At 38.2% G+C, this 11,870-nt stretch overlaps 1 protein-coding gene across 3 annotated transcripts in view; it reads left to right on the top strand.

Annotated features, from left to right (window-relative positions):
- Window positions 1–11,870, top strand: part of Frmd3 (FERM domain containing 3) — a 206,909-nt gene that overhangs the window by 112,925 nt on the left and 82,114 nt on the right. For all 3 annotated transcript variants that reach the window (XM_028754636.1, XM_028754634.1, XM_028754633.1), the window contains exon 7: window positions 10,242–10,329. In XM_028754636.1, the coding sequence (XP_028610469.1) occupies window positions 10,242–10,329 (88 nt within the window). The remainder of the gene's footprint in view (window positions 1–10,241; window positions 10,330–11,870) is intronic.

The following is an 11,870-nucleotide window of genomic DNA, read 5'->3' as shown; positions in this document are numbered from 1 at the left end:
AGAGAGAGAGAGAGAGAGAGAGAGAGAGAGAGAGAGAGAGAGAGAGAAAGAAAGAAAGAAAGAAAGAAAGAAAGAAAGAAAGAAAGAAAGAGAAAGACAGTGGGTCTTCTCCAGGATACTCGCTTGCAGTAGCCTTTCCTAGATGGCTCCTGTCATCACATAAATGAACATAAAGACAGAAATTGTAGAATCATCTCAAGAAATGTCAAAAGAACCTTTGAGAAGATCTGAAATACCTTCATAATAAAAGTCCTAAACATAGTAGGACTAGAACTAAAGGTTATATAGTACAAATCCATATGCAACATTCTATATGAAGAAAAAATTGAAAGAATCTCCATCAAAATATTTTTATAGTTTTTGAAATTTGAAATTTGGAGGGGGATGAGAATCAGGAATTAGAGATTAGAGGAAGTTCATACTTAATTAAAATGCATTTTATGCATATATGAAATTATCAAACAATTAAAAACTGAGATATAAAAATACTTTTTAAATCATAAGCAAGTCAGGCATGCCCACTATCTCCACTCTTTTCTCATTTCCAATATAGTCATTGAAGTACTAGATAAGCAGAAAGGCGGAGAGAGAGGGAGAGGGAAGGAAGGAAAAGAGAGGGAGAGGGAAAGAGAGAGGTTTTTTTTTTCTTTGCATTTTGATACTGGACCTAAACCTAAACCTAAATCATCAAGGGGGATAGACAAGGGTTTTACCATGAAGCTGCATCTGAAGCCCTGTTTCAACTTTTAATTTTGACTGAGAATATCACTAAATTGCACAATATAATCTAGAACTCACTCTATAGTCCTTATCGACACTCAATTTATGATCATCTTGCTCAGCTTCCAGCATTCTCATTCTCTCTCTCTCTCTCTCTCTCTCTCTCTCTCTCTCTCTCTCTCTCTCTCTCTCTCTCTTCCCCCTTTCTTCTTAGTAGAGGATAGATTTTAAAGACATTTAGGAAGATATCAAAATTAAGATGAATATAGAGAAATTGCTCTGCCCACTCTCTGTTCCCATACCTGGTCATCCGTTTATATTTTTAATATTAGTATCCCTAACTGGAGTGTAAAGCTAATTATAATTAAGGAACCTAAGTGGAAAGAATGGACATATTCTTTCACACTATAGTTTACATTAAGACTCACTAGCCCAACTGAGCAGTGGTGGCACAAGCCTTTAATCCCAGCACTTGGGAGGCAGAGGCAGGTGGTTTTCTGAGTTCAAGGCCAGCCTGGTCTACAGAGTGAGTTCCAGGACAGCTAGGGCTGCACAGAGAAACTCTGTCTCAAGAAAAAAAAAAGACTCACTAGGCCTAGACAAACTATTTCAATGTGTGAGATGTGTGAGGTAGCATCTCAATAGATACAGGAACTTGCTGTTAAACCTGACAACCTGAATTCACTCCCTGCAACTACATAGTGCAAGGAAAGAACAAACTCGTGCAAGTTGCCTTCTGACCTTTACACATGCTGTGACATTCTCATGTCCACATATGACATACATGCATACATGTATACATATACATAATGCAAGAATTTATCTAAGTGATAATATCCATTAGGCAACAATTAATTCATTTGCTGCATTTTCTTAGTGAAAGAAGCCATATCTACCATTCAGTGCCCTTAGCTGTCAAGAGGTCACTACCTATAAACGAAGTTCAGTACTAACCTGTTACTATATTTTAGAGACTTAGAGTCCATAGTAATGGTCCTTAGCATTATAGTTCTTAGGCTGTACTTTAACCCAGATATAGGTATTCTGGGTCAAATGATAATTTTGTTATTTCAAACTAATGTCACTTCCCTTGTAGCTTGGTGATTTGGTTAAACTGAAGGAGGCCTGACATCTCTGTAGCAACATTTAATAGCAATAGTCCCTTGAAAAGATTATTTGTACTCTGAATTCTCACCACTCCTGCTTAGCCAATTCACCTTTTTGCTTCCATTGGTAATAACTATCACCTTCCATGTTTGACAGAGAAGGAGTCAGAGCTCAGAGAAATTAACTGATTTATGTAAGGGTATATAATTATGGAGCTAAAAATCTGTAACAGAAGACCTGTGGGGTTTTTGTGTAGTATTGTAACATTTTTCTATGCTGCTGCTTTCCCAAAGCCTTGGTCCTTTATAGCCTCAGTTTGCCTTTACTCTCTTCTCATACCAATGCCTCTGACCACATTTGTCATGTTGTATCTAATGTTGGGCATGCAGAAAGGTGCAGGCAAAGTATGTCATATCTCTCTCTAAGTCAAGGAATGGAAATGACAGGCTGAAGACTTTCATTCCAAGTTCAGATACAGAAAGATATGCCACATTGATCTCTTCTAACTCTAAATAAACAAACAAAGCAAACATCAAAATTATAGTTTTCAGCTCATCTGAGATCTGAATACAGATAAATTGCAGCATGTTCTTTCAAGCAGAAATTTAATATCAGGTCTTCTTGTTTATCATTGTTGTTGCCGCTGCTATTGCTGGTGCTGTTGTCATTTTCATCCTTCTTAAAGAATAAGGAAATGTAGAATGGAGCGGAGCATGCCACAAATAGGAATGAGCAACATCAAACCTTTAACCTGCTGGACAGCTGAATGATTCTCCTCCGAGATATCAACCAGGGCAGGGCAATTTCTATCCATGGTGAGGCTGGAAAATAGGAAGAGAATGATTTATAATTTTCAAAGGGCCAATGATGGTCTTGAATGAGAAAGGAGTATTCCTACTGACCTCAGAGTCTACAGACACGCTGTAAATTATATACTCATGAATGATAAGACATAATATCCCACTGAAAGGCAAATCTTAAAAGAATACTCAAACATCTGAAGCCAGATATAAGAAATATTTAAAATTGCAGTAAAGACTAAAGTCCCAACCAAGTTACACCAAAGTCTAACTCAAATGGATAGTCCCACTGCTCAAAATGAGCATGCTCTTTTGGTCTTCCCCCTCTGAATCCAATTGTGGAGCTTCTGTGTACAAATGGATCAGGCAGATCCAAAGCCATGCTTTTCTCTGCTTGTGGTTCTTTACAATCAGTTCAAATAAGGCTGGCAATGGTCTACATCCAACTATAAATTAGTAGTCAGTAATAAACACTTATTGTGGGGCTTGTGTTTTTTTGTTGATGGCTGTATGCTTTTATATTGTCTGTGAAGGTATACTAAAAGAAGTTCAATATGAGAGTTTGTTTCTTTTTAGCTAAAGTAGCCAGAACATCCAATATAAGAGAGGAAAATATAGCTAAACACATGATTATTCAACCTCAGCAAACTTAGTAAAATCGTAAGAGAATTGTATCTTAGAATTGCTTTTTCTATCAAAAAAAAAATGCAACTAATCTCCAGTCCTTTCTTTTCAGTGTCTCATTAAGAAATTTCATTTTGCAGATTTCTGTGCATGCACTTGAAGCTTTTCTATTTAAAAAAAAGTCCAATGTGAGATGAAAGGGAAAAATTAAGTACTTACTGTGAAAGCAAATTATTAAATGACTTTTCCTCACTAATTTGGCGGTCTCAGGAGTTCAGTGATTTGAATTCTTGCCTTTGCTGCTATGGCTCTGTCCTCATGCCTTCTCTGACATTTGCACTGAACCTTTTTTTCATATAAATTTTTCAACTAATTCATCCAAATGTTTAGTCAGCAGAAATCTGCCCACAAACCAAAGGAAGCAAAACTGACATAAGGATTTATATTCTAATGATTAGCTTGTGCTTTGCTGCTTCTGCACATCCTAATCAACACTTCCCCTCAGTAGGTTTTCTAATTTCAGTCATGTTTAGGGGCAATAATAGAGCTAATGCTAAAACTAAGGGGAAGAAAATGAGGGAAAAAACAAGCCTAAACTCATATAAAACTACAAAAGACCTTAGCTAATCAGAGAAATTGAGCAACATGAAGAAGGCATTCCACTACATTGCTCCAGAATATACAATCAAGTAACAGTCACTAAGGCAGACACAAAACAATGATACAGAACAGGAAGCTCAAAAATGATCTGATGTACTTACAGCCAATGATATGCAGCAAAGAGCCAAAAACACATAGAAGGAATAAAAGTATTGTCTTCTCAACCAGTGTTGGAAAAGCAGTTGTCATCATGCAAAAGAATAAAGTTAGATGCACATATTTCACTATTGTCCTACTTAGGGTTACTAGTCCTATAATGAAACACCATGATCAAAATCAAATTGGAGAGGAAGGGTTTATTTGGATTGCCCTTTATCATCACTCTTTGTCACCAATGGAAGCCAGGACAGAACCTTAAACAGAACAGAACCTAGAGACAAGAGCTGATAGAAAGGCCTTGAAGGAGAGCTGCTTACTGGCTTGTAACTTGTGGCTTTCTCAGTGTGTTTTCGTATAGAACATACAGCCACCAGCCCATGGATGGCCCCACCTAGATGGTCTGATCCATTCCCCATTGATCACTAATTAAGAAAATTCCACACAGGCTTAACTACAGCCTAATCATGGAGGTACTTTCTTAATCAAAGCTTCCTCCTCTCTGCTGACAATAGCTTGTGTCAACTTGAGATAAAACTAGCCAGGATAACTATATAAAAATCAACTCAAGCTTTCCGACCCCTCTGTCTGGCCCTTCTTGCTGGGGCAGACCCATAGTGCTCCCAGGAAGACACCATATTCAGACCCATCCCAGAGGATCTGCTGCACTCAGAGCAGTTGGTAAGAACCCTCCCCCATGACCCGAAATCCCAGAGCTGCAGCTGGGAGACTAGTGGAGCACTAGGGACCCATGACCCACCAAAACCCCACCTTCCTGAATACCATTCCCCTTCCACCCCTTCTGCCTGGTCCTTCTCTCTGAGGCAGACTCATAGCTGGTCTGCTCCCAGGAAGACACCAAATTCAGACCCATCCCAAAGAATCTGAGCTGATGCACTGAGCAGACCTTGGGCACTACCTCTGCAACCAATCTCACAATACCCAGAGGAAGCTGGAATCCTGGGAGCTCTAACACCCCCAAGATCATAAAGGAAGCTGGACTCCCAGGAGCTCTAACACCCCCAGGATCATAGGATTACAGGATCCCAAAGGCAGCCTGATTCCCAAGAGCTCTAACACCCAGGATCACTGGATCACAGAGACAACTAGATTCTGGGGATCTCTGACACCAAGATAACAGTAGAGACAGGCTCCAGTCAAAGCCAGTGAGTGCAGGTAGCACTAGAGATAACCAGATGGTGAAAGGCAAGCACAAGAATTTAAGCAACAGAAAGCAAGATTACTTGGCATCATCAGAACCCAATTCTTCTACCATAGCAGGTTCTGGATACGCCATCACTTCTCATGACAATGACTGAGGACTTTCAGAAGGACATACATAATTCCCTTAAGGAAATACAGGAGAACACAGGTAAACAGGTAGAAGCCCTTAAGGAAGAAACACAAAAATCCCTTAAGAATTACAGGAAAACACAGCCAAAAAGGTGCAGGAATTGAACAAAACCATCCAGGATCTAAAAAGTGGCTGGATATAAAATTAACTCAAACAAATCAATAGCCTTCCTCTACTCAGAGGATAAATAAGCTGTAAAAAAAATTGGGGAAATGACACCATTCACAATAGTCACAAATAATATAAAGTACCTTGGCGTGAATCTAACCAATCAAGTGAAAGTCTGTATGACAAGAACTTCAAGTCCCTAAAGAAGGAATTCAAAGAAGATTTCAGAAGATGGAAAGATCTCCCATGCTCATAGATTGACAGGATTAATACAGTAAAAATGGCCATTTTGCCAAAAGCAATCTACAGATTCAATGCAATCCCCATCAAAATTCCAACTCAATTCTTCATAGAGTTTAAAAGAGAAATTTGCAAATTCATTTGAAATAACAAAAAACCCCAGGATATTTAAAACTATTCTCAACAATAAAAGAATTTGTTGGGGAATCACCTACCCTGACCTCAAGCTGTACTACAGAAGAGTACTGATAAAAACTACATGGTATTGGAACAGAGACAGACAGGAAGATCAACGGGATAGAATTGAAGATCCAGAAATGAACCCACACATCTATGGTTACTTAATCTTTGACAAAGGTGCTAAAACCATCCAGGGAAAAACAGACTGCATTTTCAGCAAATGGTCCTGATTCAACTGGAGGTCAATATATAGAAGAATACAAATCGATTCATTCTTATCTCCTTATACAAATCTCAAGTTCAAGTAGATCAAGGACCTCCACATAAAACCAGATACACTGAAACTAATAGAAGAGAAAGTGGGGAAGAGCCTCGAACACTTGGGCACAGGAAAAAAGTTTCTGAACAGAACACCAATGGCATATGCTCTAAGAATTGATAAATGGGATCTTATAAAACTGCAAAGCTTCTGTAAGGCAAAAACACTGTCAATGGGACAAAATGGCAACCAACAGATTGGGAAAAGATCTTTACCAATTCTACATCCAGTAAAGGGCTAATATCCAAAGTATACAAAGAACTTAAGAAATTAGACTTCGGACAATCAAATAATCCTACTAAAAATGGGGTACAGAGCTAAACAAAGAATTCTCAACTGAGGAAATTTGAATGGCCGAGAAGCACCTAACGACATATTCAGCATCCTTAGTCATAGGGAAATGCAAATCAAAACAACCCTGAGATTCCACCTCACACCAGTCACAATGTCTAAGATCAAAAATTCAGATGATAGTAGATTCTGGTGAGGATGTGGGGAAAGAGGAACACTCCTCCATTGTTGGTGAGATTGCAAGATGGTGCAACCACTCTGGAAATCAGTCTGGCAGTTCCTCAGAAAATTGGACATAGTATTACCTGAGGACCCAGCTATACCACTCCTGGTCAAATACCCAAAAGATGCTCCAACACATAACCACAACACATGCTCTACTATGTTCATAGCAGCCTTATTTATAATAACCAGAAGCTGGAAAGAATCCAGATGCCCTTCAACAGAGAAATGGATACAGAAAATGTGGTACATTTACACAATGGAGTACTACTCAGCTATTAAAACAATGACTTCATGAAATTCTTAGGCAAATAGATGGAACTAGAAAATATCATTCTGACTGACGTAACCCAAACACAAAAGAACGCACTCACTGATAAGTGGATATTAACCCAAAAGCTCACAATACCTCACAGACCACACTCACAGACCACATGAAGCTCATGAAGAAGGAAGACCAAAGTATTGGTGCTTTGGTCCTTCTTAGAATGAGTAGCAAAATACTCACAGGAGCAAGTATGGAGACAAAGTTTGGAGCAAAGACTGGAGGAGAGGCCATCTGGAGACTGCCCTACCTTGGGATCCATTCCATGTGCAGTCATTAAATGCAGGCACTGTTGTGGATGCCAGGAAGTGCATGCTGACCAGAGCCTGATATACCTATCTCCTGAGAGACTCTGCCACAGCCTGTCAAATACAGTGGTTGATGCTCACAGCCAACCACTGGACTGATCCCAGGCATCCCCAATGCAGAAGTTAGAGAAAGGGCTGAAGGAGCTGAAGAGGTTTGCACCTCCATAGGAAGAACAACAATATCAACCAACCAGACCCTCCAGAGCTCCCAGGGGATAAACCACCAACCAAGGAGTACACATAGAGTGACCCATGGCTCCAGCCACATATGTAGCAGAGAATAGCCTTGTTGGGCACTGATGGGAGAGGAGGTCCTTGGTCCCATGAAGGCTAGATGCCCCAGTGTGGGGGGAATTCGAGGGTGAGGAGAGGGAGTGGGTCAATGGGTAGGGACACACCCTCATATAAGTAACAGGAGTGAGGACAAGATAAAGGATTTCTAAGGGATCAGGGGGAATGAGGAAAGGGAATACATCTGAAATGTAAATAAATAAAATATCCAATAAAAAAAGAAAATGAAAAAAGTCAACCCAAATCATGTTAAATTTAAGACCTGAGACTATGATGTAAATGAACTTTAAAACCTTAATTTTATCTTCAGTTTTCTTTCTTTATAAACTTATGAAAACAGAGGGATTCAGTACTTATCAGTGTGTCTAGGTTCTTGGTTCTTTATACTTGCGATATTAACCCATTTTTTGTATGTCAGTTCTTTTATTTATTTTTTACAGCTGTGCAGTATTGCATCTTATATCTACTCTACTGTTAATAGATATACATTCATATTGCTTTCTCTATTTTTTATTACAAATACTACTACATGGAACATATAGCTCTTGGAATAATGCATACAATTGTGTTGCATACAGAATGATGAGTGGAATTGCTATAATTTATCATACATATATTTTAGCATATTGTGTCAGAATTGTTTTCTATATTAGTTATGCCAACTTGCTTTCCCTAATCAGCAGATGGAATTTGATTTTGTTGTGCACCATCACCAGTTCTAGATTTTGTCAGCCTTTTTAGTTTTAGTATGCCCAGATATGTTAATGGTTTCTTATAGTTTTAAGTTATGTTTTGTTTATGATAAAGGGGCTCAGCATATTTTTATGTAGTTGTTGATTGTTTATACTGCCTACTTGTTAAATGTCTGTTAAGACATTGCTCCATTTTTTCTTGGTTATCTGTATTTTCTTTTAATACTGTTTGTTCCTTATTAGGATTTTTTTAAGGTATTTTAGATACTAGTACTTTTTTGGTTGACCTTATTGCTAATATTTTCTCCCATGCTGTGACTTGCCTATTCATACCTTGGATAGCAACCTCTGATTAGTAGAGATTCATGAGTTTAATGTTCTGTGCAGTTGGGCAGCCCTGGAACTCACTGTCATCTGATATTAAGTTTGGTGATTAGAAATCCATGAGACATAAAATGTGGGGGGAAATAGTCACAAAAATACCATGTAGGAAAGGGGAAGTTAATCACCTTCCATTTTAGCCTATTTCGTTTCCCATTGTTATGACAAAACACTAGAGGATGCATGCTGTATTTAGAAATAGATCTATTTAGCTCCCATTATAGTAGATTCGAGAGCATGGGATGATTATGTTTAGCTCTTGCTGTGTTGGCCCTCTAGAGATGGTTATGTGACCAGCACCTATGTGGGAGTGCAAAGCAGCATAACAAGAGGCAAGTCATTCAGGGGTAGGCTCTCTCTCTCTCTCTCTCTCTCTCTCTCTCTCTCTCTCTCTCTCTCCCTCCCTCCCTCCCTCCCTCCCTCCCTCTCTCTCTCTCTCTCTCTCTCTCTCTCTCTCTCTGTGTGTGTCTTTCTCTCTCTCTCTCTCTCTCTCTCTCTCTCTCTCTCTCTCTCTGTGTGTGTGTGTGTGTGTGTGTGTGTGTGTGTGTGTGTGTGTTTCTTTCTTTGTGTGAGTATAGTTGCATGCTTGCAGAGTGGCACAGAACAGTGCAGAGACAACACTGGGTATCTCTAATTGCTTTCCACATTATTTGAGGAAGAGTCTTATTTTTCGCTGCTTGGTACACCATACTAACTGGTCTGGGAGATTTTGCAAGGATTCTTCTCTCTCCACCACTGATGTTGCAATAGATGCATACTTTTATGTATGTCTTTTACATGAGTTCTATGAATTCAAACTCAAGTCCTCATTCTTTAACAAGAACATTACACACTAAGCCAATCACGCTTAGTGATAGGAGGAGCTTAGATTCTCTGTAATACATGTGAGCCATTCACATGAGTTAGAACTGGATCTTTGAGACAGAATATAGTCTCAGTGTACAAGCCAGTTCTTCTTGAATCTGTATTTACTAAGCCCCCTTTATCTGCAGCTTGTTTACAAAAAAGGGACAGTTCAAGAATTAATATTTGAAATTTCCTCTGATGATTCAGGGCTCTTTGTACAATTACTTACAGTTTTTGTACCCAGAAGGTTCTGTTTAGAATTGTTGACAAAAGAATATGATTACCTACTTTTTGGTCTGAATAAGAAATACTCATTCTGAATAGCCTTTTAAAATATATAGTAAAGAAGAGATTTTAAGTTTTGTTTTATATTAATATTTAATTTGTTTGGGACATGCTTACTGGTAACTTGATAACTTTGACTAGCTCTATACTCACTAGAGTGTGGAAAATATACAGCAGGATATTTTTATACAACTAGCTACAAAATATGACACTCATAAAGGGTTCTACATGGTGAGAAATACTGATAGACGTACCCAGTGCTATTGACGTAAGGCTCTTTATTCTGTATTTAACTTAGAAAATAACATTTGATTGACTAAAGTGACTACTTGTTTTTATTGATTGTATTATACTTGAATTCTCTAATTTGTTGTGTTTGTGTGTCATTTTAGAGGTCAGAGCCCAGCGATGGCTGAATTCAACTTACTCTTGAAAGCTCATACATTGGAAACGTATGGGGTGGATCCTCACCCATGCAAGGTAACTGCATCACACAACAGCTCACCATATAATCATCATTTTGTCCAAACAGAAACTATTAGCATGTAGGCCTGGCAGAACACACTTAGGAGATTTATACAGCCATACCACAACAATAAAAATTAGACTGTGGTCACATGGTTTCAACATGATTGGAGTCTATGCCAGACACCTAGAAATGTTCACTGACTATATTAAAGTATCCATATTTTTCAAAATATATAGTCATTTATTCATCTAATTGATGATTTCCATCATAACGTGAGTATATTCAAATGAGTTTACTTTTAAAGTCTTTACCAACAAAAAGTATTCTCTTGATGTCACTCTTTAAAGCCTTTCCATCAAGCCCATCTCCAATCTTTTTGTGCCCACCTACTCACAATATCATCCTGTATCATAGGCCTCAGTGGCAAGGCTAGGCTAGGCTTGTACTCAGGTAGGCAAACTTTATTTTAATTCCTGTCTTCCATTCTAGAGTCTCCAGATTTACTCTTAGTACTACAGCAACCTGCACACAGGAGTTCCTCCTCCAATTCCACCTTCATTCAATGGAAACTTTGCCTTTTGATGCAGACCCAGGCTACTCCTAATTCATTCCTACAACCTTTACACCTTTCCCCCCAGCCCATCTCCATTTCTTTGTGATACCCACCTACGCACAGAAACATTCTCTACCATGGATTCCAAAGCCATTGCATGTGGTTAGCATCCTGAGTGGAAAACAGCACACACAGAATGGAACACCCATTCAACAAAGACAGGACCACTTTAATATTATAACTCCAGATGTCTAGATCTCAACATCAAAACACAAACATGAACAGACAAAGTAATGTTCCTCTTCCAGAAGTCACCAAACTTAATTGTGTTGGGTCCAGGAAGATCAATTTAGCTGAAACATGTGGCATAAAACTCAAAATATCAATCATATAAATGCCTTAATAAAGGTTATGAAAACACAAACTGATGAATAAAATAATGAAAAAAACTCAAGAAAGGAAAGTAGAATTTAACAAAGAAATAGAAACACACACACATACACACACACAAAAAGAAAAAGAAAAGAGAAAAAAGAGGCAGTAAAAAATGCAGGAAGTCAAACATGAAGCTCAGAGGTAATGCTTACCAATAGATGAAAAAACACATAAAAGAGACTCTCCAATCTGAAGACAAGGTAGAAAAAATTGGTAACTCAGTCAAAGAAAATATGAAATCTAGAAAATAAAAATAATCTCGTTACAAAACATCCAGAAAATCTGGGACATTACAATTAACAAGTACAGAGGAAAGGAAACAAACTCAGGGAAGAGGCAAAGAAAAGACATTTCATACAATTTTTGAGAAAAATTACCCCAAGCTAAAGAGATTCTTATCAAAATTCAAGAAGCATCCAGAACACCAAAATAGACAGGACTAGAAAATAAATTTTCCATAACAAAGAATAATCAAAACAGTAAATGTATACAACAAAAGAAAAGGATGTTAGAATCTGCGGAACCAAAAAGAAAGAAAGAAAGAAAGAAAGAAAGGAGGGAGGG

Source organism: Grammomys surdaster, unplaced genomic scaffold, assembly GCF_004785775.1.
Source record: "Grammomys surdaster isolate TR1022 unplaced genomic scaffold, NIH_TR_1.0 126029, whole genome shotgun sequence".
NCBI classification, from domain to species: Eukaryota; Metazoa; Chordata; class Mammalia; order Rodentia; family Muridae; genus Grammomys; species Grammomys surdaster.
This window is presented reverse-complemented; position numbering and strand designations above follow the sequence as displayed.